This window comes from Scyliorhinus torazame, chromosome 1 (assembly GCF_047496885.1).
Source record: "Scyliorhinus torazame isolate Kashiwa2021f chromosome 1, sScyTor2.1, whole genome shotgun sequence".
Lineage (NCBI taxonomy): Eukaryota > Metazoa > Chordata > Chondrichthyes > Carcharhiniformes > Scyliorhinidae > Scyliorhinus > Scyliorhinus torazame.
Genome location: NC_092707.1, coordinates 300,465,489 through 300,493,351, shown reverse-complemented (window position 1 = coordinate 300,493,351; position 27,863 = coordinate 300,465,489). Strand labels below are relative to the sequence as shown.

The window sequence follows — 27,863 nt, the reverse complement described above, 5'->3', positions numbered from 1 at the left end:
GTCCACATCCAAGGGTTGGGTGAACGTCCCCCTCCCCCAGTAGCTTCTCGAACTATGTATGCCCCTGCGTCTGTTCCTTCGGATCCCTCCGGGAGACCCACGATTCTCAGGTTCTGCCGGCGGGATCTGTTCGCTAGGTCCTTCACCTTCTCCTCAAACCTTTTCTGCTGGTCTCTCAGCATCTCCACCTCCAACTCCACTGCAGCTTGATGCTCCTCCTGCTCAGTCAGTGCCTTCTCCACTTTCTGGATCGTCCGATCTTGAGCATCCAGTCCAGTCTGAGTTCCAGCCGCGCAATCGATTTCTTAAATCGGGTCCAAGCATTCCTGTTTCTGCTTGGCGAAGCCCTCCTGTATGAACTGCATCAGCTGCTCCGTCGAACGCTGGGTCGTCGAGCCAGAACTCCGGTCGTCCGCCATGCTTTCTCCCGCTGCAGCCTCAGCCCAGGCCTTCTCCGTTCGCCTATTTCTTCCTTTGCGAGCACTCCTGGTCTCCTTCTCCATGCACTGATGTAGGATTCCTCGTCACAGTTGCATCCAACATCAATTTTCCACTTCAGATCCAACAAAAAAAATCGGGGGAAAAAGGTCCAAAGTTCCGACCCGAGCGGGAGCCACCAAATGCGACCTACTCCTTCATAGCCGCCACCAGAAGTCAGATTGGTATTTTCTTAAGAAGGTCAAATGGGAACACTTCAGTTCGACTTTGAAGATGATCAGAAAATCAAGCAATGGCTGGGAAGTTTTGGGATCAACAGCACATTGGTCTGAATGATACCTGATCTATGGTTTGGGTCAGACTTTTCCCGAATATCTCTGTTGTTGTTCACAGTGGTGCTAATATGCAATATTACTTAATGCTTACTTTATACTCCTTCAATTTTTCTATAATAGAGATGAGGGGATAAGGGAAGAGTGCGTGTTTGGGTCTCCGAAACCTCATTGCTTATAGCTGGAAGGCTCTGATAACTGGAAGGCTTTCTTTATTTCAGATGGTGAGAGAGGATCCATGTGGACAAATAACAGCCACCAGTGGAAATTGGGTCAGAGCTAAATCTGGCCATATAATGGGTCAGACAAGAGTCCTTCTGGAATTGTGTCGTCAGCAGGGCAGCATTATAGAAACATCCTTCAGTCAACAACATGCACACCCAAAAGAGTCTGAATGATGGAAGGGTCTACTCCCCCTGAGAGTTTGGGGTCAACTTGACCTCATATCTGATGTTATGCCAAAATGACGACATTGGTTATTTCTGATGTTGGCACCAATGGGGAATGAGGAAACTGTTGATTGCTGTTTGGTGGCTGGGAAGCTTTAGTAACTGCAGAGCTGACATCCTAAAGGTAGGAAAAATAAGTGACCGATGAAGTGAACAAAATCTTCCTCAATGCCTCCGCCCTTGTAACATCAGCTTAAGTGGAGAAAGGCTTAACAATTGCAACTTCAAAAGGAATGATCTTGGGAACCTAGTCCGCTGTTGCTAATTTCTGAATTGAAACTGAGGGTAGACAAGTGCCTTGTGCAAAGCTGGAGCTTCAGATCTTCGCAGCAAGACATTCTAACCTCTTGCATTCAAATTGCCATACAGAACACCCTCATGTTGAGCAAATAACAAGAACGATACCAAAAGGAGTAATGCAATGGGAGGGATGGCACATTTGCTGGAAAAGGTCCATAGTATTTTACACAGTATGGACCAGGGGTTGCAGTGCAGAAAAGTGCAATCTGAAAGCTGCCACATTCTGAGACAACATTGGTGATAATGCCAAAAGAAAAACTACAAAAACAAGTGGATTAAACAATTTGTCCAAACTTCCCAAAGACTGAAATAAGCTATTTGACATACTTACAGCCACAACAATCAACTTTTTGTTTCTAATGTGAAAGAATGTTGCCAATAATGCATATAAGGAAAGGAAGTCTTGCACTGCAGAGCAAGCAGGGATCATATATGCCTATTTAAAGTGCGATTTTCTGAGGGACAAAATCCCAGGGTAGTTATCCTTTATCGAGACATTGCACAGAGATTGAACAAATGTAGAACGGTAATTTTGCAGACAAACTCAAATCATTAACATGGATATCCATTCTTGCATGTTTGTTCGGAAGTGAAAAAGTGGAGTCTAAGTTACTAGCCTGTCAAATTCATATTGCTAGATTGACAATTCTACGATAAATAATCCTAGTTTAGTCAAATAATGGATGAAACAAGACATTGAAAATGGCACATAATGCTCACAAGACAAAATTTCATCTTTTAGATGGCTAGTTCTTTTTTCTTCCCCAATTCAAAATCCACAACTTTAGCTTGATTCTTGAAAAAATGACACGCCATCAAGATAAAGCTTTCCTCATGATTGAAGCCCACTATTGACAAATGTAAACAGTGCTTCAACTATTACTAATGAGATTATAATTAATGTAACAGGTGTACACAGACATTGGAATTTGAAAAAAATCTTTCCAATCACATTAACAAAATAGCATTCAAAGCCCTAGTGGATAATGAAAGCTGATACAAAAATCCAATTTTTCAGCAAGCTCCAGGCATTTACTTAATATCTGTAGTTTAAACAGGGAAGTTCAGGTACAACATTATCAAAGCCAGAAAATGGATGACGTGTTTGCCAAAGATAACGAAAGTACTTTTGTTCTTGGGACTGATTAGAAAGGAAGATCAGAAACAAGAATACTAACATAAAGCAGCCTTGTGCAGTGACACCTTGGATCTTTGAGAGCTTCAGAAAGATTTGTACTTGTAAATTTTCAGCCTAATTAGTGGAAAAATTACATCTTCAAATTCCTACGAGGGAAGTCCTTTTAAGGTAGAAGATCTTGTATGAGAGAGATCTTGTATGAAGATCTTGGTAGAAGAGCTTGCTGAGCTTATTGAAAGAATACACGCTGAATTTACAAACACCAGAACAGGTCAAATCAAAAGTTCTGTGTTCTAAAGTTCTAATTACCAACATAACAATCGTGGCAATCAAGCGATTTGGGTCAACCATCTTCTTCAGTTGCTTCAATGGTCCCATGAGAAAGCAGGTGCTGGAATGAAAAGACAGAAAACAGATTAAGTTTTCAGAAACTTACGTTTTGAAAACAGCAAAAGAAATAAAAAACAGCAAAAGAAAGAAAAAGCAGCCCACACTTGTCAAGTAATAAGTGCCAAATTATGAATAATCTCAACAAGAACCTTTCCTTTGCTTAACTGTCAATAAAAGATTTCTTGATGTGTAGCCTTTCACACAACATAATAGTGTTTATATATAAGTGTTAGTTAATGTAGATTCCACTTTGTCATCACTGTCATGATATCTTGACTTTGCACCCAATACTCATTCAAAGCTTTAATTATATTAAACAGCACTGGAGACATTCCAGTCAGGCTTTCTCTAATGTCTCCATTGATATGGGATGCATGGAAAACAAATCAGAGTATATTCAAGGCAGAGATTGATAGATTTCTAGATATTAAAAATGTCAAGGGATAGAAGACCACTATGATCAGGCTGAATGGCGCAGCAGGCTCAAGAGGCCGAATGGCCTACACCTGCTTCGATTCCCTATGTTTAATAACCTGACTGCATCTCTTACAAACTGAATTACGCATATCTGCTGCAGATCAAAGTTTTTTTTATTGGATAACACAGTATCCAGTATGTCTGCCATATTGAAAAGTGGAAAATGTCAACTTTTGAACACTTTTCAGCATAAACTAAATAAACAATTAACAATGATAGAAAATACTGAACACCATAAAATTTGTATAAAATACAAAAAAATGGAAACAATTTACAAGAACTTTGCCGTTAGCTTTTAATAATTTATTGGAATAAGCTGTTTGGTAAAGTTTCTGCTCCTGATAAAGAAAAGCAGCTCTATAGATGGCTGAAGGCAGAGGTCCAGCAAAAAAACCCCACAACCTAAATAAGAGATGGTGGGTGGAGAAAGCGTAGAAGATCCAGTAGTTAGCCAACAATCATGACATGTGAAGTTTCTTTAGCGCAGACTCAAGACCACCCACGGCCCAAGCACCCAAAGTTCTACCCCACTGAAAAATGAAATGAAAATCGCTTATTGTCACAAGTAGGCTTCAAATGAAGTTACTGTGAAAAGCCCCTAGTCGCCACATTCCGGCGCCTATACGGGGAGGCCAAGAATAGAGAGCTGCTCATCAAGAACAGAAAAGCAGTCAATGACCACTGGACGGAGCAATTCAAGGACCTCATCAGAGACTCTCATCGAGTGTCCTGGACTCCATCCTGCAGCAAGCCAACATCTCAGCATAACCCCAGTAGGGTCGAAAAGGCCATTCGACAGCTAAAGAACAACAAGACATTAGGAGAAGATGGAATCCCCACCAAAGCATTAAAACATGGCAGAGAAGCATTATTGGCATGAATACATGACCTAATTTTCCTTATCTGGAAGGAGGAGAGCATGCCACAAAATCTCAGAGACACAGTAATCATGTCCAGCTTCAAAACGATCGACTGCAGTCACTACAGATGAATCTTCCTACTATCGGCCACAGGGAAGGTCATCACAAGAGACCTCAATTGCCTTCTTCCTGTGGCTGAAACGTCTTCCCAGTCTCAATGTGGATTCTGCCCACTAAGGGGCACAATAGACATGTTCTTCACTGCATGGCAACTACGAAAGAATAGGGAACACCACCAACCCTTTTAGGTGACCTTCTTTGACCTCACAAAGGCCTTCTACACTCATCCGCGAGCGATTAGGGAGCGTCCTCCACAGTTTTGCCTGCTCCCAAATGTTTATCATCATCTCCCACCTGCTTCATGATGACATATAAGCCGTGATCCTGACTAATAGATCTACCACAGATACAATTCATATTCGGACAGGGATCAAGCAAGGCTGTGTCATTGCACCGGCGCTCTTCACAATCTTATTTGCTACAATGTTCCATCGGTCTCACCCTCGAAAAGCTCCCCACTGGAGTGAAGCCAAATGACAGAACGGGAATCTGTTCACTCTCTGCCACCTGCTGGCCAGATAAAAAGTCATCCCATCTTCTCTCATTGAACCACAGTATGCAGACAATGCTTGCATCTGCACACACACTGAGGTTAAGCTCAAAACCATCATCAACACCTTCACAGGTTTACGACAGCATGGGCCCAAGTGGTCTACTCGAAGCTTCAACACGGCAAGCGAGCACCAAGTGGGCAGAGGAAACGCTTCAAGGACACCCTCAAACCCTCCTTGAAAGTGTGCAACACCCCCACCAACACTTGGAACCCTGACCCAAGACCGTTCAAAGTGGAGGAAAAACATCCGGGAAGGAGTTGAAACCAGAGTTTCATTGCCAAGAGTGAGCTGAAACCAAGCATGGAGAGCAAAAGGAGCATATGATAACCTGGGCAAATCACTCACACACTCATCCAAATCACCATCTGTCCCACCTGTGACCGAGACTGTAGGTCATGCGTTGGACTCCTCAGTCACCTGTAAATTAATTTTTAGTGTGGAAGCAAGCCATCCACGACTCTGAGGGACTGCCAAAAAAAACCAGTCTCAGAGTAACTTTTGGGATGAATGTGACATTGACAACAATTTACATTTATATAGCAGCTTTAATGGAGGCAAATGTCCCAAAACACTTCACAAATGTAAGCAAAAAAACCTGAAACTGGGCAAAAGAAAAGGGCAGATGACTAAAAATTTGGTCCAAAAAGGTGGTTTTAAGAATGATCTTAATGAAGGTAAGGGAGATAATTCCAAAGTTTAAGACCTTAGATGGCTGAAGGCATGGTCTCCAATGATGGCATGAAGGAAGTGGTGGATGCACAAGACTCCAGATTAAAGTTGCCATAGTCTGCTCTCCCCTTTTGAGAGAGAGCTGACTGGTGGTGATTTAACCTGAGGATCACCATACCTCAGGCAAAGGGCAGTTGAGAAGGTGGGGGGCCTTCATGGATAACCTCAGCCGGTACAGGATTTGAACCAGTCGTCCAGACAACTGAGCTAACTGACCCCACTAAAATCCAGATATGGAGCAACACAGATTTCTTAGAGGACTGTAGGGGCACGGCCAAGGGGAGATTTTAACATGAGCATGTTAAAATTGAGATATTGGTAGAATGGGAGACAATGTACGTCAGTGAAGACAGGCATGGATGACTGAGTGAGATTTGATTCAGATGAGCATTTGGGCAACTGTTTTTGGATGATCTCAAGTTTATGGAGGGTGAGAAAACTAGCAGGGAAAGCATTGAAATATCAAATCTGGGGATGAGGAATTCAGCTTTCAGATAAGCTGATGTGGGGTGGAGATGTGTGATGTTGTGGAGATGGAGGAGCACCGGAGCTGATGTGAGAATAGAAGCCATGATAGATTTTCAGTCTACGACTCCATGGCGAAAAAGTGGAATCAAGTGAGGTCTATCTGACACACCTGGACAAAGGAGTACATTGGAAGAATATGGAATGGTCAATCATGTCAATAGCTGCAGAGCAGTCAAAAGGATGAGGATGGATAGTGTACTTATTCACAGTCAGAGGTGTCATGTGTGAGCTAGGCTGCTTCAGGGTTGTGGGCATGGGCAAAAAACGTAACAGGAGAGGTTCAAAGATGGAGTTGTGGAAAAAATGGGCACAGATATGGGAGGCAACAATGTTTAATAACTTTCACATACAATATGTAGGCCTCAAATTTCTAGGGAGCTTAGTTGTCGCTTAGTCAGTTATTTCTTTGAGGAAGTCAAGCAGACTTCATGTGGACTTTTTCCCCACATTTAAGCTATAATCTTAACATAGGAAAATTTCCCTCACCATAGGGGGAACCTAGAACATACAGTGCAGAAAGAGGCCATTCGGCCCATCAAATCTGCACCGACCCACTTAAGCCCCCACCTCTACCCTATCCCCGTAACCCAACAACCCCTCCTAACCTTCTTGGTCACTAAGGGCAATTCATCATGGCCAATCCACCTAACCTGAACGTCTTTGGACATTGATTTGCTCATTTAGAATTTATATCTAATAAAGTTCTTATGGATGGTGTTGCTCTGAGTCACCATGTCATTGCTCTGAGTCAATTTTGTACCTGCAGTCCAAAGATGTGCAGGTTAGATGGATTGGCTATGTTAAAGTGTCCAATGGTTAGATGTGTTACAGGGTTATGGGGATAGGGCAGGGGAGTGGGCCTAGGTAGAGTGCGCTTTCAGAGGGTAAGTGCAGACTCAATGGGCAGAATGGCCTCCTTCTGTACTGTAGGGATTCATAGAATTTACAGTGCAGAAGGAGGCCATTCGGCCCATCGAGTCTGCACAGGCCCATGGAAAGATCACCCTATCTAAGCCCACACCTCCACCCTATCCCTGTAACCCCATCTAACCTTTTTGGATACTAAGGGACAATTTAGCATGGCCAATCCACCTAACCTGCACATCTTTGGACTGTGGAGGAAACTCAGAGAACCCGGAGGAAACCCTATGCAGACATGGGGTGAACGTGCAAACTCCACACAGACAGTGACCCAAGCCGGGAATCGAACTGGGACCCTGAAGCTGTGAAGCAACGGTGCTAACCATTATGCCACCCTTTTTATGCTTCTATTCTATGGAAGGACCAATCTCCATTTCAAATCTATATTATGTAACTTATACAAACCCATTCGGAAATTCTTTTTTAAAATAAATTTAGAATGCCCAATTCATTTTTTTCAATTAAGGGGCAATTTAGTGCGACCAATCCACCAACCCTGCACATCTTTGGGTTGTGGGGGCGAAACCCAAGCAAAGACGGGGAGAGTGTGCAAACTCCACACGGACAGTGACCCAGAGCCGGGATCGAACCTGGGACCTCAGTGCCGTGAGGCAGCAGCGCTAACCACTGTGTCATATGATGCCTTCATTCGGAAATTCTTACTTGTGGCTGCAAAAGTGAGATACATTCTAGTACCAGAATTCTACAATTATAAATAATAGACAACATTAACACTAGTCATTCTTGGGTATTTGTACAAATATCAACCACATTTCAACATTGACATAGGTTTCAAGTTCACTTACTGCGGTAAAATGGTGGAAGTAAAATTTGTTTCAGTTTGTAAAGGGAAAATTGTTTAACATTTTCACAACGCAGATTATTCCTGGTCAATGCATTGTAACTCATAGCAATATTAAATATGAGTCATTTTCCATGAACTCTGCTTCACTGCCATTATTTATTGTCTCTGCTGTTTTCATGATATAGGAGCTATTGTTTTAGAGCTAAGTAAGCACTCGGACTGATGAAAGCAAGTACGCAAAACTGTAACACGAATTGAAATTCTTTTCACAATTGCTATTTAGACAGAGTCATTCATTTGCTTTTTATTCTGCATAGGTATTTTCTATGTCATACTGAACAGGAACAGGCCCTATATCAACCTTGGCCAAAATCCTGCCCATCCACTATCCATGCCCTTCATAATCTTGTAGACCTGCATCAGGTCACCCCTCAACCTCCGTTGTTCAAATGAAAACAGTCCAAGTCTATTCAGCCTCTCCGCACAGCTAACTTGTCCACTTGTGCTGTCACTTTCAAAACTCTGTGGACCTGCACACCCAGATTTCGCTGACATTCTATATTTCTAAGTTTTGGCATTTACGGTATATTTCCACTCTATGTTAGACTGATCCATTCAATCTTTGTCTTGTGGTGGTAATCATATTAGATGATAGATATTTTTTGCATGCCACATTGAAGAAATAATGCCTTAAAATATTGCTATCACAGTGCACAGCATAATACACAATTCCAAAGCAACATAGGTAAGATTCTTGACAATTAAGACCAATTTGGATAGATTTCAATACATTGTAGTTATAATATGTTGCAGTCCAATGGTAACTTTACCAAATCACGGATAAAAGTAACACTTTTTATTCTGGGATGGAGGCCAGCATTTATTGCACATCCCTAATTGCCCGATGGGGTAGTTAAGAGACAACCTGTGGATCTGGAGTCACATGTTGGCCAAACCAGGTAAGGATGGCAGGTTCCTTTCCCTAAAAGACATTGGTGAACCCAGATAGGTTTCATGGCCTTTTAATTCCAGATGTTTGATTGAATTTAAATTCCACCATGATGGGATTTAAACCAGGGCACTTAGAGCATTACCTGGATTACTAGTCCTGTGACAAACCACTCTGCCACTGCCTTCCATTACATATTGACAGCTTGTCCTCAGAAAAAGGAAAATGATGGTCATTGTCAACTTGCATGTCAGCCATTAGTTTATATGAAAGCTTATTTCTAGAGGCACTCACCTCACCTCCAGTGTTATATCTTTTTTTTAATTTTGAAAAATACTTTTCCGATTAAGGGGTAATTTATTGTGGCCAAACCATCTACTCTGTACATCTTTGGGTTGTTGGGGTGAGACCCACGCAGACGCGAGAAGAATGTGAAAACTCCACACGGACCCAAGCTGGGATCGAACCCGGGTCCTCAGCGGCATAAGGCAGCAGTGCTAACCACTGCGCCACCATGACGTCCTACCGTATTATATCTTCCAAGAAATTAAACCGTTGCGAGTTTTAGATATTCAAAAAATTCACAAGAGTATGTCCCCCCCACCCCAAAATAACATGTCACTTTTTCCATTCCATAGGTCCTTATATTAGGTACAATGAACATGCTTCCTCATTTTTCTCTATGTAGATTTGACAATCCTCTCACATTTTAATGTAATTAATTGGACAGAAAAAATTGCAAATGTTAGAAATCTGAAATAAGATGCTGAAAATTCACAGCAGCTGCCAGCCTCTGAACAGGGAAACAGGTCAACATTTCAGGCTCAGCATCAAAGAATACTGTCTGACCTGTTTCATTTCCACATACCACAATGTGATATGGGAGATACAACAAGATACTCAAATTGTGGGAGGTGGGCTGGGAAGAAGGGCAGGCCCCTTTTAAGATGACATTAACGTAGATATGGTTCTGTGCACATAAATAAATGGGAGAGCAGTGGCCGCTTTGAGTTTCTGCATTGGGAAATTATACAGAATGATAGCTGTCACAGATAAAAAGGTGATCCAAGTAGGAAAATGTCAGGAAAATGAATGATGGGCAGAAGGTAAGTCGTAATGACAGCAGGTCGATAGGTTGTGAAGAGAACAATTCAGGGGCAAAATTTGTGTATGGAGGCACACAGGCATGAAAACTAACCAGATGGCATACTGTTTGCCAGCAACATGCTGCTCACAAGCTGCAGGTACACAATGAAAGTAAATGGCCAATTAGCAGAGGCTGACTGGAATTTTATAGTCAGCTTGCTGCAGCAGGAACTAGGTGAGATGCCAGGAGGTATCTTCCCAGAGGCAGATGAGGGTGTTGGCACTCCAGTCTTGCTTTGAGGCCTTCCCCAACTATCTGGTCAAATAGGCCACCTTGTGGAAGGACGCCCCCACCCCCCCCTCTGGCAACTGTAGCCATTTTTAAATTTAAAGTTAAAAACGGTGGCGAGACACCGCCTCAAAATGTAGGCACTCTCCCTCTCCCTTTTACCCTAAATGGCAGGCTGCAGTGCCCAAGTTGGAGGTCCTCCTATTGGCCCTTTAGCTTCAAAAGCCTGCCTACCATCCTCAATTGGTAGTGAAATAATTGGCCAATTCAGGGGAAATCAGTCAGGTGATTGTTCCCCTCAAGGGTTTCAAACCAAATTCCTGGCTAAATGTCAGAAAGAGAGGTAGGAATGGACACCAAGAGCAAAAGCAGAGAAGAGGATTCCCTCCCTTTTGACAGTATAAATGATTAAAGCAAATGGTGAAAAACCTGTCATTCATTAATATTACTGTGATTAAAACAAGTGGCAAATAAATAACAGGAGATACATTAACGGCGTTCAAAAGGCACCTTGACAAATACATGGAAAGGATGGGTTTAGAAGGATACGGCACAAGGAAGTGCTGAGGGTTTTGGCCAAGGTTGGTATCATGCGGTACCGGTACAGGCTTGGAGGGCCAAAGGGCCTGTTCCTGTGTTGTTCTTTGTTCTATCCATATGACACACGTTTAACTTGCAGCGATTATAGTCTCTAGAGTCACTTGTCTCCAAAAACAATTATTACAATAGGCCAGACCCCAACAGTGGCTATGATACTGGACCAAAACCCCAATATTTTAGTTTATTCCGTGAGACTGTGTGGAAAGAATACTTCGCTCCAGGAATGATTACATGAAAAAATAGGGTCTTGGTATTTTAAAAACAAAACTTTATTACTAACAGTATTAAAAATCTTTAACCTCACACCCGAAAATAGCTTACAATTATCCTTTAAACAATACCCTTCATTACGATCTCTATTCCCAATTAAACAAGAAAAACATACAGTCTTAATCCATCCTAAATCCCAATGGCACAGAGTAATGCTTGCGTTCCAGACCAGATTTGGTTAGAATCCATTCAGACTCTGGCTGTAGATCTTCAAAAAGCAGTTTCAACTTTTGTTTCAGTTTCCCCTTTGCCTCAGACATATCTGCACTGCTTTAAATACCATTAATCTCTTTTTTTAAACTATCCTTCTGATGTACTTCTGAGGCTATGTTAAGCTCTGGTCAGACCCCAACTGTGAGCAGTTTTGGGCCCTGCATCTAAGGAGAGATGTGCTGGCCTCAGAAAGGATCCAGAGGAGGTTCAAAAGAATAAAGAGTTTGTAATTTGTCATATGAGGAGTGGTTGAGGACTCTGGGTCTGTACTCACTGGAGTTTAGAAGGACGAGGGGGGGGATCTTATTGAAACGTACAGGCCTAGATAGAGTGGACGTGGAGAGGATGTTTCCACTAGTAGTGAACGGACGGCCTTTAAAACTGAGATGGGGAGGAATTTCTTCAAGCAGAGGTTGGTGGGTCTGTGGAACTCTTTGCCACAGAAAGCTGTGGAGGACAAATCACTGACTGCCTTTAAGACAGAGTTAGATAGGTTCTTGATTAATAAGGGGATCAGGAGTTATGGGGAGAAGGCAGAAGAATGGGGATAAGAAACATATCAGCCATGGTTGAATGGCGGAGCAGACTCGATGGCTGAATTCTGCTCCTATGTCTTATGGTCTTATCCTACTGTGAGAGCAAAATACTTTACTTGTGGTCTAAAGGGTAGTTAGATCAAAACTCAACTCAAAAGCTTTCTCAAACTGTCTGAATACCTTAGCTCCACCCAACAATGACATCATTTCCCCAAGCTGATAACAAATTAATTCCCCAGACTGAAAACAGGAGCACCCCAGGGATTCTCCAAATCAAACAACAGCGCATTAGCCCAGGCTTTTACGATGGTCAATTCTACCTCTCACTCCGAAAAGCCTTCTGGTCTTGCAAAACAAAATTATTTTAAAAACATGATTACTGGGCAGAACGTGGCGCAGTGGTTAGCACTGCTGCCTACGACTCTGAGGACCTGGGTTCAAATCCCAGCCCTGGGTCACTGTCCGTGTGGAGTTTGCATATTCTCCCGTGTCTGCGTGGGTTGCACCCCCACAACCAAAAGATGTGCAGGTTAGGTGGATTGGCCACACTAAATTGCCCCTTAATGTGGAAAAAAATAATTGACTACTGCAGTCAAATACACACTAACCCGGACTTTTAACCTTCAAATTGCCAAATGTTTATAATCCAATATACCTAAAATCCTGCATTTGCCATACAATTTTCCAGCACTACCTTTTCAACTGTTTTCTTGCAGTTTCAGAAGAAGCTTTGGTCACCCTAAAGAGGTGTGCGCACGTGCGCGAAAGGTGTGTGCGTATGTCTCCCTTGCCAGTTTTCCAGAAGTCTTATACACATCTGTTGCCAAAACTGTTACTTCATTTTGAGTCACTTTCTCTGAACTTTAAAATTACTGTAAGAAGTCTTACAACACCAGGTTAAAGTCCAACAGGTTTGTTTCAAACATTCACCTGAGGAAGGAGCAGTGCTCCGAAAGCTAGTGTTTGAAACAAACGTGTTGTACTTTAACCTGGTGTTGTAAGACTTCTAACTGTGCTCACCCCAGTCCAACGCCGGCATCTCCACATCATGGCTACCATTGACACTTTAAAATTACTGTACATTTCATCCACAGAGACTTATGTTCATTTATGATTCTTTTCACTGTTAAAGTTTCGAAAGCCAGGAGCAGAAACGGTGGGCAATTCAAGTTTTGACCAGAAAAGGCTGTGAAAAATATATGCTGTTTATAGCAAGTCTGCAGCAGTTGTAGCTAAAGCATTTTTACATTTTTTAAATAAAATATCTCATTTATTTTGCATCTTTCAGAACCTTGGTGCATCCCACAGCATTTTGAAGTGCTGTAATTCAGTAAAAGCATTATCCAATTTTCACAAAAAATTAAATAGATGATCAAAAAATCATCTATATTAGGTAAAAGAAAGATAAATAAAACAGAAAATGCTGGATAAACTCAGCAGGTCTGGCAGCATCTGTGGAGAGAGAAACTATGAGAAATGTTAACTCTTGTTTCTCTCTCCACCCATGCAGAGTTTAGCCAGCGTTTTCTGTTTTTATATCTATATTAGATGCTGGCTGAAGGATAAATGTTGGCTTGGTCACAAGAACATCCCTGCTCTTCTTCAAATGGTGCTGTCAGATCTTTTACATCCAAAGGAGAGCAGATTGGTCCACAATATAACATCTCTTTCAAAGGACAGTACTTCCAACAATGCAGCACTCTTGACTTCGTCGGAGGGGATTTAAATTCAAAAAGCTGCTCTACTGACTAAACAGTGATTTATTGAGTGTACAGGTGGTTAAGTCACATGAACAACATGACTGCAGGTGGGAACTGCTTCATAAGAAAGAGGGAGAAGCAGAAACAATGAGCGGTTTGAACAGTGCTCTCAGCCGAATGAATGCTGTGGATGCACCAAGCTGGTACTGAATTGTAGTTTGTCAATAATTATGCTCAATTGCCATCTAGTGTCAGAGAACTAGAAGTACGGTTTAAAATATAACCTATCCAAAATAATTGCATCACACAATCAGTATTTAGCCAGCTGAGGGACTGAACGGGCTCAGGCAGACAAAATAATTTTGATCTACTGAAATTTTGGTGATGCAAAAGTAAGGAACTTTAGAATGAAACAACCAGATAGGTTTTATTTTGTTGACTATTAGTCTAACCCCACTCACATTTTGTTGTTAAAGTTATTGAACTATGGGCGGCATGGTGGCGCACTGGTTAGCACTGCTGCCTCATTGCACTGAGGACACGGATTTGATCCCGGCCCTGGCTCATTGACCTTGCGGATTTTGCACATTTTTCCTGTGACTACGCGGGTTTCACCGCCACAACCCAAAGATGTGCAGAGTAGGTGGATTGGCTACACTAGAATTGCCCCTTAATTGGAAAAAGAAAAAAGGAATTTTTAAAAATTAGAATCATAGAATCCCTACAGTGCAGGAGGCCATTCGGCCCATCAAATCTGCACTGGCCCTTGGAAAGAGTCCACACCTCCACCCTATCCCCATACCCGAACCTAATCTTTTGGACACTAAGGGGCAATTTAGCATGGCCAATCCACCTAACCTGCACATCTTTGGGCTGTGTGAGGAAACCGGAGCACCCAGAGGAAACCCACGCAGGCACGGAGAAAATGCAAACTCCACACAGTCACCCAAGGCTGGAATTGAACCCGGGACCTTGGAGCTGTGAGGCAGCAGTGCTAACCACCTTGCCGAACTAGCTTTCATATGAATTTGCAGATGACACTAAACTACATGGTAATTGAAAACGGCAAGGGAGATTTTATTTTGTTCACATTATTTACATTCTCAGTAAGCTTTGTGGTGAAGTCGAGACAGCCTGCGTGAGTGAGAGCCCGAGTGAGGATTGGAACGTGGTCATTTGGAGCGGCGGTAATTCGGTGCAGAGTGGGAGGAGGTGCTTTTCCCCTTTCGTTTTGTTTTCTTTCTTCTGGCTTTTCAGGAGCGGAGACGAGTGGTTGGACCAACGGCATCTTGGGAAGGTAAGCTGGTAAACGGTGAATCTGAGGTTTAGACTGGGGAGAAACTGAAGAGTTATGTCACAGGAGGGCTGTGATTAGATTGGCCAAGAGGGGACCTGTTAAATTTGAATCTATCTGTTAAGTAGTGGTGACTGGTAAGTAGTTTGTTTTCTTTTCGTTTGTCTATTTTTTTGCTTTTTATTTGTTTTTTGGCATCGTAGTTGTATAAGTTAACCTAAGTTTAAGACGTAGCAGGAGATCCCAGACCCGTGTCATGCTCGTGTGCGATGTGGGAATTCAGGGACCCGTCCACTGACCCTGGCTCCTTTATGTGCAAGAAGTGTCCAGCTGCAGCTCCTGTTAGACTGCTTGATGGCTGGAGCAGCGGACTGACTCACTTTGGAGCATCCACAATGCTGAGGACGTCGTGGATAGCACATTTAGCTAGTTGGTCACGCCGCAGATAAAGAATACTGAGGGAGAGAGGAAATGGGTGACCATCAGACAGAGGAAGAGTAGGAAGGCAGTGCAGGATCACTGTGGTCATCTCCCTCCAAAACAGGCATACTGTTTTGGATACTGTTGGGGGAGATGGCTCACCAGGGGAAGCCAGCAGTAGCCAGGTTCATGGCACCTTGGCTGCCTCTGCTGCGCAGGAGGGCAGGAAAAAGAATGGTAGAGCTATAGTGATAGGGGATTTGATTGTAAGGGGAGTAGACAAGCATTTCTGCGGACATAAACAATATTCCAGAAAGGCATGTTGCCTCCTGGGTGCAAGGGTCCTGGATGTCTCAGAGCGGCTGCAGAACATTCTAAAGGGGGAAGAGTGAACAGCCAGCTATCATGGCGCATGTAGGCACCAATGATATAGGTAAAAAATGGGATGAGGTCCGACATGCTGAATTTAGGGAGTTAGGAGATAAATTAAAAAGTAGGACCTCAAAGGTAGTAATCTCGGGATTGCTACCAGTGCCATGTGCTAGTCAAGAATAGGAATGACAGGATAGACAGGATGAATGGGTGGCTTGAGAGATGGTGCAGGAGGGAGGGATTCAGATTTTTGGGACATTGGAACTGGTTCTGGGGGAGGTGGGACCATTACAAATCGGACGGTCTACACCTGGGCAGGACTGGAACCAATGTCCGAGGGGCGTTGTTTGCTAGCGCTATTGGGGAGGGTTTAAACTAATGTGGCAGGGGGGTGGGAGCCAATGCAGGAAGTCGGAGGTTAGTAAAGAGAGGATAGAAACAAAAGCCAGTAAAGAGAAAAGTGGTAGGCAGAGAAACGGATTGAACTGCGTTTATTTTAATGCAAGAGGCCTAGCAGGCAAGGCAGATGAACTCAGGACATGGATAGGTACATGGGACTGGGATGTTATAGCTATTACTGAAACATGGCTAAAGGAGGGGCAGGACTGGCAGTTCAATGTTCTGGGGTACAGATACTATAGAAAAGATAGAGCAGGAGGTAAGAGAGGAGGGGGAGTTGCATTTTTGATTAGGGACAGAATGACGGCAGTACAGAGAGGGTTCGCCCACTGTGTCTATATGGGTGGAACTGAAAAATAAGAAGGGCAAGATCACTTTGATAGGACTGTACTATAGGCCCCAAATAGTCAGTCGGATATTGAGGAGCAAATATGTACAAAGGGATTACAGATAGCTGCCGGAAGAATAGGGTGGTAATAGTTGGGGACTTGAACTTTCCCAACATTAACTGGGACATTAAGGCTGGTAGAATTAGGGAACCCTGGATGACTTGAGATATTGAGGCCATGGTCAAAAGGAAGAAGGAGGCATTATGTGAGAAATATGAGAATGACTAGAGCGAGGGTAGGTCCGATCAAGGACAGTAGCGGGAGATTGTGTATTGAGTCTGAAGAGATAGGAGAGGTCTTGAACGAGTACTTTTCTTCTGTATTTACAAATGAGAGGGGCGATATTGTTGGAGAGGACAGTGTGAAACAGATTGGTAAGCTCAAGGAAATACTTGTTAGGAAGGAAGATGTGTTGGGCATTTTGAAAAACTTGAGGATAGACAAGCCCCCCGGGCCTGACGGGATATATCCAAGGATTCTATGGGAAGCAAGAGATGAAATTGCAGAGCCGTTGGCAATGATCTTTTCGTCCTCACTGTCAACAGGGGTGGTACCAGGGGATTGGAGAGTGGCGAATGTCGTGCCCCTGTTCAAAAAAGGGACTAGGGATAACCCTGGGAATTACAGGCCAGTTAGTCTTACTTCGGTGGTAGGCAAAGTAATGGAAAGGGTACTGAAGGATAGGATTTCTGAGCATCTGGAAAGACACTGCTTGATTAGGGATAGTCAGCACGGATTTGTGAGGGGTAGATCTTGCCTTACAAATCTTATTGAATTCTTTGAGGAGGTGACCAAGCATGTGGATGAAGGTAAAGCAGTGGATGTAGTGTACATGGATTTTAGTAAGGCATTTGATAAAGTTCCCCATGGTAGGCTTATGCAGAAAGTAAGGAGGCATGGGATAGTGGGAAATTTGGCCAGTTGGATAATGAACTGGCTAACCGATAGAAGTCAGAGAGTGGTGGTGGCTGGCAAATATTCAGCCTGGATCCCAGTTACCAGTGGCGTACCGCAGGGATCAGTTCTGGGTCCTCTGCTGTTTGTGATTTTCATTCATGACTTGGATGAGGGAGTTGAAGGGTGGGTCAGTAAATTTGCAGACGATACGAAGATTGGTGGAGTTGTGGATAGTAAGGAGGGCTGTTGTCGGCTGCAAAGAGACATAGATAGGATGCAGAGCTGGGCTGAGAAGTGGCAGATGGAGTTTAACCCTGAAAAGTGTGAGGTTGTCCATTTTGGAAGGACAAATATGAATGCGGAATACAGGGTTAACGGTAGAGTTCTTGGCAATGTGGAGGAGCAGAGAGATCTTGGGGTCTATGTTCATACATCTTTGAAAGTTGCCACTCAAGTGGATAGAGCTGTGAAGAAGGCCTATGGTGTGCTCGCGTTCATTAACAGAGGGATTGAATTTAAGAGCCGTGAGGTGATGATGCAGCTGTACAAAACTTTGGTAAGGGCACATTTGGAGTACTGTGTACAGTTCTGGTCGCCTCATTTTAGGAAGGATGTGGAAGCTTAGGAAAAGGTGCAAAGAAGATTTACCAGGATGTTGCCTGGAATGGAGAGTAGGTCTTACGAGGTAAGGTTGAGGGTGCTAGGCCTTTTCTCATTAGAACGGAGAAGGATGAGGGGCGACTTGATAGAGGTTTATAAGATGATCAGGGGAATAGATAGAGTAGACAGTCAGAGACTTTTTCCCCGGGTGGAACAAACCATTACAAGGGGACATAAATTTAAGGTGAAAGGTGGAAGATATAGGAGGGATATCAGAGGTAGGTTCTTTACCCAGAGAGTAGTGGTGGCATGGAATGCACTGCCTGTGGAAGTAGAGTCGGAAACATTAGGGACCTTCAAGCAGCTATTGGATAGGTACATGGATTACGGTTAAATGATATAGTGTAGATTTATTTGTTCTCAAGGGCAGCACGGTAGCATTGTGGATAGCACAATTGCTTCACAGCTCCAGGGTCCCAGGTTCGATTCCGGCTTGGGTCACTGACTGTGCGGAGTCTGCACGTCCTCCCCGTGTCTGCGTGGGTTTCCTCCGGGTGCTCCGGTTTCCTCCCACAATCCAAAGATGTGCGGGTTAGGTGAATTGGCCAATGATAAATTGCCCTTAATGTCCAAATTGCCCTTGGTGTTGGGTGAAGGTGTTGAGTTTGGGTAGGGTGCTCTTTCCAAGAGCCGGTGCAGACTCAAAGGGCCGAATGGCCTCCTTCTGCACTGTAAATTCAATGATAATCTATGATTAATCTAGGACAAAGGTTCAGCACAACATTGTGGGCCGAAGGGCCTGTTCTGTGCTGTATTTTCTATGTTCTATGTTCTATGACAGGCATAGGCAGCTGGAACCAAGTGGGCCCCTTAAAGAGTAAAGGGCTTGTTGGAGCAGAGTTAAGAGAGAAATCAGGAGGGCAAAAAGGGGACATGAGATTGTCTTGGCAGATAAGTCAAAGGAAAATCCAAAGGGCTTTTACAGATACATAAAGGGTAAAAGGGTGACTAGGGAAAGGGTAGGGCCCCTTAAGGATAAACAAGGTCATCTATGTGCAGGTTATGGGCGAGGCATTTTCAGAACCCCAAAATGTATCATGGAGTTCAACCAACCTCTCCCTTTAATCTGGTGTTTTTACCACATAATTCACCTCACTTAATTTCCTTTCAATCTGATACGGTGCACAAAACCTAGCTTTTAAAGGCTCCCCTACCACTGGTAACAACACTAAAACTTTAGCCCCACTGGCAAACCTACGAACTTTGGATTTCTTGTCTGCCACCCGTTTCATCACATTTTGTGCAACTTTCAAATGTTGTCTAGCCAATTCATCTGCTCTATTTAATCGTTCCCTAAAATTTGACACGTAATCCAATAGTGTAATTTCTGATTTCTCACTCACCAATTTTTCCTTAATCAATTTAAGTGGTCCTCTTACCTCATGACCAAAAATTAGTTCAAAAGGACTAAATTTGGTAGACTCATTAGGTGCATCCTTAATTGCAAACAATACGAATGGAATTCCTTTATCCCAATCCTCTGGATAATCTTGACAATGCGCCCTCAACATTGTCTTTACTGTCTGATGCCACCTTTCTAACGCTCCCTGCAATTCTGGATGGTACGCAGTTGATTTAAATTATTTTATTCCTAAGCTATCCATAACTTCTTTGAATAACTTTGAAGTAAAATACTTTCCTTGATCCGATTGAATTTCTGTGGTAGTCCATATCTAGTAAAGAATTTAAGTAACTCCTCCACAATCCTTTGAGCTGTAATATTACGTACTGGAATAGCCTCTGGAAACCTAGTAGACATATCCATTATTGTCAAAAGATATTGATTCCCACTTTTTGTTTTAGGAAGCGGTCCTACACAATCGATTAGGACCCTTGGAAAAGGTTCCTCAAATGCTGGAATGGGTATTAAGGGCCTTGGTTTTATCACTGCTTGAGGTTTCCCTATCACTTGACATGTGTGACATAATTGACAAAATTTAACTACACCTTTATGTAGTCCAGGCCAATAAAAATGTTTCTGGATTTTAGCTTGAGTTTTCCTTATTCTCAAATGACCTCCCACTGGTACCTCATGTGCAACTCACAACACCTCCTTTCTATACCCTACCGGCAATACTACTTGATGAACTTCTGCCCACTTTTCATCCGCCTGCATATGTACAGGTCTCCATTTTCTCATCAAGACATCATTTTTACGGTAATAACACTCTGGTATACTCTCAGATTCCTCTTCCGAATATGCTTTCAGATATATCCGTTTTATTTCTACATTTTTCTGTTGTAACTCCGCCAATGTTCCTGAACTAAAAGTATCCACCTCATCCTCCACCTGTTCTTGTTCTTTTTCAACCATCTGATCAAAAATAGTTTCTGATAATTGCACTTCAACTTCATCTTCACTCTTTGATTTCTCCTCTTGTCTTAACCCGTGACTTTGCGACCTTGTTACTACACAATCTGGAAAAATCCCAGGATATTCGTCCTTCAACACTTCAGTTGACTGATTTTCCACTGGCTTATCAACCACAGTAGGCATCACTCCCATCTGCGATTCAGCTATATCATTACCCAAGATAAACTGTATTCCTGGACAAGATAGTTTATCTATTACTCCTACTACCACTTCACCACTCTTCACTGGACTTTCCAACCTTACCTTATATAATGGAACTCTACTCCTCCCACCTTGAATTCCACATATCACCACCTTTTCTGGCAACATTCTTCCCAAACTACATAATTCCTCATCTCTTACCATTAAAGATTGACTAGCCCCTGTATCTCTTAAAATTGTGAATTATTTACCTGCTCTTCCTGATACACATGAGTAAACTTTACCCACACAAGTAAATTCTTTAAATACATCTGGCACTTTCTTAACAATTACTTCTTGAACAGGCTGTGCAATCGTTTGCACCTCCTTCACTTCCCTTGGGCTTTCCTTCACCACTTTAACAAACCCCACTGTCTTATCCTGTTTTACCACATCAGCCTTCCCTGTGCGTTTCTTCAACCACCAACACTGTGAATTTACATGGCCTAGTTTATTACAGTGAAAACATCTGAAACTTTTCATTTCTTTTCCACCCTCCTGGATTTCTTTTTTAATCTGAGGTACACTCTCTTTATTGTCTCCCATCAGATCACCTTTATCTTTACCACTTGAGTATTTCTCATGTCCCCAGTGAAACTGATGTCGGAAACCAATCTTTGATTTATGAACTAATTCATAATCATCTGCCATTTCCGCTGCTAATCTCGCAGTTTTAACCCTCTGTTCTTCCACATGAGTTTGCACTACATCAGGAATTGAATTTTTAAACTTCTCCAAAAGCATAATTTCTCTGAGAGCTTCATACGTTTGGTCTATTTTCAAAGCCCTTATCCACCTATCAAAATTACTCTGTTTGAGCCTTTCAAACTCCATGAATGTTTGACCAAATTCTTTCCTTAAATTTCTAAACCTTTGTCTGTAAACTTCAGGCACTAGCTCATATGCACTTAAGATGGATTTCTTCACCTCCTCATACGTTCCAGATACCTCCTCCGGTAGTGATGCAAACACTTCACTAGCTCTACCTACCAGCTTTGTTTGAATCAGTAACACCCTCATGTCCTGTGGCCATTTCATTTGTTTAGCTACCTTCTCAAATGAAATGAAAAAGGCTTCCACTTCCTTCTCGTCAAACATTGGCAATGCATGGACATATTTAAATAGATTCCAACCAAGCCGTCAACTATGACGCTCTTCTGACACTCTTTCTCACTATCCTCATCACTATCATCCAACTGTACGTTTCCCTTTACGTCTGCCAATTTTAACTGATTGTCATGTTTCATGGCCATTTTCTGACGTTCAATCTCCCTCTCTATCTTTTTTCCTGATCTGTATCTCCCTTTCTTTTCTTTAGAACATAAGAACTAGGAACAGGAGTAGGCTATCTGGCCCCTCGAGCATGCTCCGCCATTTAATGAGATCATGGCTGATCTTTGTGGACTCAGCTCCACTCTCCGGCCCGTACACCATATCCCCGAATCCCTTTATTCTTTAGAAAGGCATCTATCTTTTTCTTAAAAAGGTTTAAAGAAGGAGCCTCATATGCTTCACTGGGCAAGGAATTCCAGAGATTCACAACCCTTTGGGTGAAGAAGTTCCTCCTACACTCCGTCCTAAATCTACCTCCCCTTATTTTGAGGCTATGCCCCCTAGTTCTGCTTTCCCCGACCAGTGGAAACAACCTGCCCGCATCTATCCTATCTATTCCCTTCATAATTTTATATGTCTCAATAAGATCCCCCTGCATCCTTCTAAACTCCAATGAGTACAGTCCCAGTCTACTCAACCTCTTGTCATAATCTAATCCCCTCAACTCTGGGATCAACCTAGTGAATCTCCTCTGCACTCCCTCCAGTGCCAATATGTCCTTTCTCAGGTAAGGAGACCAAAACTGAACACAATACTCCAGATGCGGCCTCACCAACACCCTATACAATTGCAGCATAACCTCACTAGTCTTGAACTCCATCCCTCTAGCAATGAAAGACAAAACTAGATTAGCCTTCTTAATCACCTGTTGCACCTGCACACCAACTTTTTGCGACTCGTGCACCAGCACACCCAGCTCCCTCTGCACAGCAGCATGTTTTAACATCTTACCGTTTAAATAATAATCCATTCTGCTGTTATTCCTCCCAAAATGGATAGCCTCACACTTGGCAACATTGAATTCCATCTGCCAGACCCTAGCCCATTCACCTAACCTATCCAAATCCTTCTGCAGACTTCCGGTATCCTCTGCACTTTTTGCTTTACCACTCATCTTAGTGTCGTCTGCAAACTTTGACACATTACACTTGGTCCCCAACTCCAAATCGTCTATGTAAATTGTGAACAACTGCGGGCCCAACACTGACCCTTGAGGGACCCCACTAATTACAGGTTGCCAACCATAGAAACACCCATTTATCCCCACTCTCTGCTTTCTGTTAGTTAACCAATCCTCTACCCATGCTACCACTTTACCCTCAATGCTATGCATCTTTAGTTTATGCAGCAACCTTTTGTGTGGCACCTTGCCAAAAGCTTTCTGGAAATCCAAATATACCACATCCATTGGCTCCCCGTTATCTACTGCACTGGTAACGGCCTCAAAAAATTCTACCAAATTAGTCAGACACGACCTACCCTTTGTGAACCCATGCTGCGTCTGCCCAATGGGACAATTTCCCTCCAGGTGCCCCGCTATTTCCTCCTTAATGAAAGATTCCAGCATTTTCCCTACAACCGAAGTTAAGCTTACCGGCCTATAATTACCCGCTTTCTGACGACCTCCTTTTTTAAACAGTGGTGTCACGTTTGCTACTTTCCAATCCTCTCGGACCACCCCAGAGTCTAGTGAATTTTGATAAATTATCACTAGTGCGTTTACAATTTCCCTAGCCATCTCTTTTAACACTCTGGGATGCATCCCATCAGGGCCAGGAGACTGGTCTACCTTTAGCCCCAATAGCTTGCCCAATACTGCCTCCTTAGTGATTACAATCATCTCAAGGTCCTCACATATCATATCTTTATTTCCATCAGTCACTGGCATGTTATTTGTGTCCTCCACTGTGAAGACTGACCCAAAAAACCTGTTCAGCTCCTCAGCCATTTTCCCGTCTCCTATTATTAAATCTCCCTTCTCATCTTCCAAAGGACCAATATTTACCTTAACCACTCTTTTTTGTCTTATATATTTGTAGAAGCTTTTACTATCTGCTTTTATGTTCTGAGCCAGTTTACTTTCATAGTCTACCTTACTCTTCTTTATGGCTTTTTTAGTAGCTTTCTGTTGTCCCCTAAAGACTTCCCAGTCCTCTAGTCTCCCACTAATTTTTGCCACTTTGTATGTTTTTTCCTTCAATTTGATACTCTCCCTCACCTCCTTAGATATCCACGGTCGATTTTTCCCCTTTCTACCGTCTTTCTTTTTTGTCGGTATGAACCTTTTCTGAACACTGTGAAAGATCGCTCGGAAGGTTCTCCACTGTTCCTCAACTGCTTTACCATGAAGTCTTTGCTCCCAGGCTACCTTAGCTAGTTCTTCTCTCATCCCATTGTAATCGCCATTGTTTAAGCACAAAACACTAGTGTTTGATTTTACCTCGTCATCCTCCAACTGTATTTTAAATTCCACCATATTGTGGTCGCTCCTTCCAAGTTCTGCTGGGGCTATTCTTTCTTTTCTCCTTTCTTCTCTCTCCTTTTCTTTTTCTCTCTCTCTCTTTCTCCTCTCTCTTTCTCTTTCCTCTCTCTCACTCTCGTATTCCAGCCGCTTTAATTCTTTCTGATGTTCCATTTGTTTAATTTGCAACTGAATTTTTGCCATTTCCAATGAGTAAAACTATCTTAGGCAACTTTAAATGCTTAACCACCACCATAATTACCTCACTTTTTCGCATTTTGTCAGGTAATGTTAACTGCATTGTTCTTGCCAAATCTAACAGTCTGCTTTTCGTTTCTGTCCATAAGGTACTACGTGTAACATTCTCCACCCCCAAAAACTTCTGAGCCTCTGAAAGAGCCATTGTTCACAACACTCTCCCCACTTAAACTAAAATACCACACCGGAAAAGCACCAATCCTTCACTGTCTTTAAGTTCACAAAAGCCAATCCAATAGATAGACTTTTATCCCCCTCGAGCCCCCAATTGTTATGGCCAAGGCGTTTTCAGAACCCCAAAACGTATCATGGAGTTCAACAAACCTCTCCCTTTAATAGACTTGTTGCTTTTCCTAGCATACGGCTTTTTCCCTCGGTGTGGGATTACAATTATGGACACGTGGGTTTTTAAACACAAAACACTGTTTATTCCATGAACTCAACTTAACATCTTAAATAAACATTGGATCTCTTAACACCCCTTACTTCAAAGATAACTCAGAAAAAATTGCAACCGTAAATAATTCCTTAAAATGTTCCTTCAAACTTCCAAGAGACTTAACACCTTTAAACCGAATCACATCAGGTTAAAGGCTTCATTATTTTAAGTTTAAATCACCCAAATGATCCAGAGATAGTCTTTCATGGCAGAGATCCAGCTCACTGCAAAACACAGACACACATCCAGCTCTTTTCCAAACTCAAACTGCAAAACTAAAAACCTGCAAAATGGCGGACCTAAAGCCCAGCTCCACCCACTCTCTGACATCACTGTTTTCTTAAAGGTACATTGCTTAAACATCCATGTCTTAAAGGTACTCTCACATGACAAGGTCCACAAGGGATGGGAGAGGTCCTAAATGAATATTTCTCGTTAGTATTTAATGTTGAGAAAGGCACAAATGTTAGGGAAATTGGGGAAATAAAAGCGATGTCTGTCGAGTGTACATATTACAGAGAAGAGGTGCTGGAGGTATTTAAAAAAAAAAAACAATTTTAAAAATAATTTTTATTGAACGGTTTTCATAAAATATCAATAACAAACTGAAAAAGAAACCCAACAGGGTTAAGTACAAAACACAGTCCAGAAAAACAACCCTCCATACCCCACCCCCTGTACAAGTAATAATTTAACATTAACACCCTGACTTCATACAAGTATATACAACCCCTCAGACCCTCCAGTATAAATAACAAAAACAAAAAGGTAAAGTGACCACCCCCCCCCCCCCCCCAACGAGTTGCTGCTGCCATTGAACCACTCTGCCAGGAAGTCTGAGAACGGTTGCCACCGCCTAAAGAACCCTTGTACCGACCCTCTCAAGGCGAATTTCACTCTCTCCAACTTAATAAACCCCGCCATATCGTTGATCCAGGATTCCACGCTTGGGGGCCTCGCATCCTTCCACTGAAGAAGAATCCTTCGCCGGGCTACCAGGGACGCAAAGGCCAGAATTCCGGCCTCTTTCGCCTCCTGCACTCCCGGGTCCTCTGCCACCCCAAATATTGCGAGCCCCCAGCCCGGCTTGACTGTGGATCCTACCACCCTCAACACCGTCCTCGCTACGCTCTTCCAAAATTCCTCCAGCGCTGGGCATGCCCAGAACATATGGGTGTGGTTTGCTGGGCTCCCTGAGCACTTAACACACCTCTCCTCACCCCCAAAAAACCAACTCATCCTTGTCCTGGTCATGTGTGCCCTGTGCAGCACCTTAAACTGTCTGAGGCTGAGCCTCGCGCACGATGAGGAAGAGTTCACCCTCCCCAGGGCGTCTGCCCACGTCCCATCCTCAATTTCCTCTCCCAACTCCTCCTCCCACTTGCCTTTTACCTCCACCACCGAGGCCTCCTCCTCCTCCTGCATCGCCTGGTAAGTTTCCGAGATCTCCACCCCCCCCTCCCGACAGCACCCTGTCCTGTACTGTGTGTGGCCGTAGCCGTGGGAATTCCGCCACCTGCCGCCTGGCAAACGCCCTTACCTGTAAGTACCTGAAGGTGTTCCCCGGGGGGGAGCCCGTACTTCTCCTCCAGCTCAACCAGGCTCGCAAACTTCCCGTCCACAAACAGGTCCCCCAACCTTCGTATCCCTGCCCTGTGCCACCCCGCAAACCCTCCACCTGTTCTTCCTGGGACGAACCGGTGGTTCCCCCGTAATGGGGTCCCCACTTCCACCCTGTACCGCCTCCACTGCCCCCAAATGTTGAGGGCAGCCACCACCACCGGGCTCGTGGTATACCTCCTTGGAGGGAGCAGCAGCGGCGCCGTTGCCGCCAGTGCCCCCAGACTCATACACACACAAGATGCCGTCTCCAGCCTCTTCCATGCGGCCCCCTCCCCCTCCATCACCCACTTGCGCACCATCGCCGCATTGGCGGCCCAGTAGTACCCACAGAGGTTGGGCAGCGCCAGTCCCCCCTATCTCTACTCCGCTCCAGGAACACCCTTCTCACCCTCGGAGTCCCTCGCGCCCACACAAACCCCATTATACTCCTGTTAACCCGCCTGAAAAAAGCCTTCGGGATAAACACGGGGAGGTACTGGAACAGGAACAAAACCTTGGGAGCACCGTCATTTTAATTGACTGCACCCTACCCGCCAAGGACAGCGGCAACGCGTCCCACCTCTTGAACTCCTCCTCCATTTGCTCCACCAGCCTTGTAAAATTAAGCCTATGCAGGGCCCCCCAGCTCCTGGCCACCTGGACTCCCAGATACCTGAAGCTCCACTCCGCCTTTTTTAGTGGGAGCTCGCCAATCCTCCTCTCCTGGTCCCCTGGGTGAACCACGAACAGCTCGCTCTTCCCCATGTTGAGCTTGTACCCCGAAAAGTCCCCGAATTCCCTAAGAATCCTCATTACCTCCGGCATTCCTCCCACCGGGTCTGCCATACAGCAGCAGATCGTCCGCATAAAGCGACACCCTATGCTCCTCCCCACCATGCACCAACCCTCTCCAGTTCCTTGACTCCCTCAGTGCCATAGCCAGGGGTTCAATCGCCAGTGCGAAGAGCAGGGGGGACAGGGGACACCCCTGGCTCGTCCCTCGGTGCCACCGAAAGTACTCGGACCTCCTCCTGTTTGTGGCCACACTCGCCATCGGGACCTCATACAACAGCCTAACCCACCTGACAAACCCCTCCCCAAACCCGAACCCCTTCAGCACCTCCCACAGGTACCCCACTCTACCCTATCGAAGGCTTTCTCAGCGTCCATCGCCACCACTATCTCCGCCACCCCCTCCCTCACCGGCATCATGATAACGTTCAAAAGCCTCCGCACATTCACGTTCAACTGCCTCCCCTTCACAAACCCCGTCTGGTCTTCATGGATGATCTGCGGCACACAATCCTCAAGGCTAAGACCT

General features: G+C 43.9%; 1 protein-coding gene and 1 long non-coding RNA gene across 2 annotated transcripts in view; one reads left to right on the top strand and one right to left on the bottom strand.

The window, feature by feature from the left end:
• Positions 1 to 7,177, top strand: part of LOC140422990 (uncharacterized) — a 34,580-nt gene extending 27,403 nt beyond the window's left edge. The window contains exon 3 of the long non-coding RNA XR_011947645.1: positions 992 to 7,177. This is a non-coding gene — a long non-coding RNA (uncharacterized lncRNA). The remainder of the gene's footprint in view (positions 1 to 991) is intronic.
• Positions 1 to 27,863, bottom strand: part of sft2d1 (SFT2 domain containing 1) — a 116,434-nt gene that overhangs the window by 20,499 nt on the left and 68,072 nt on the right. The window contains exon 4 of the mRNA XM_072507742.1: positions 2,967 to 3,048. Coding sequence (XP_072363843.1) covers positions 2,967 to 3,048 — 82 coding nt within the window. The remainder of the gene's footprint in view (positions 1 to 2,966; positions 3,049 to 27,863) is intronic.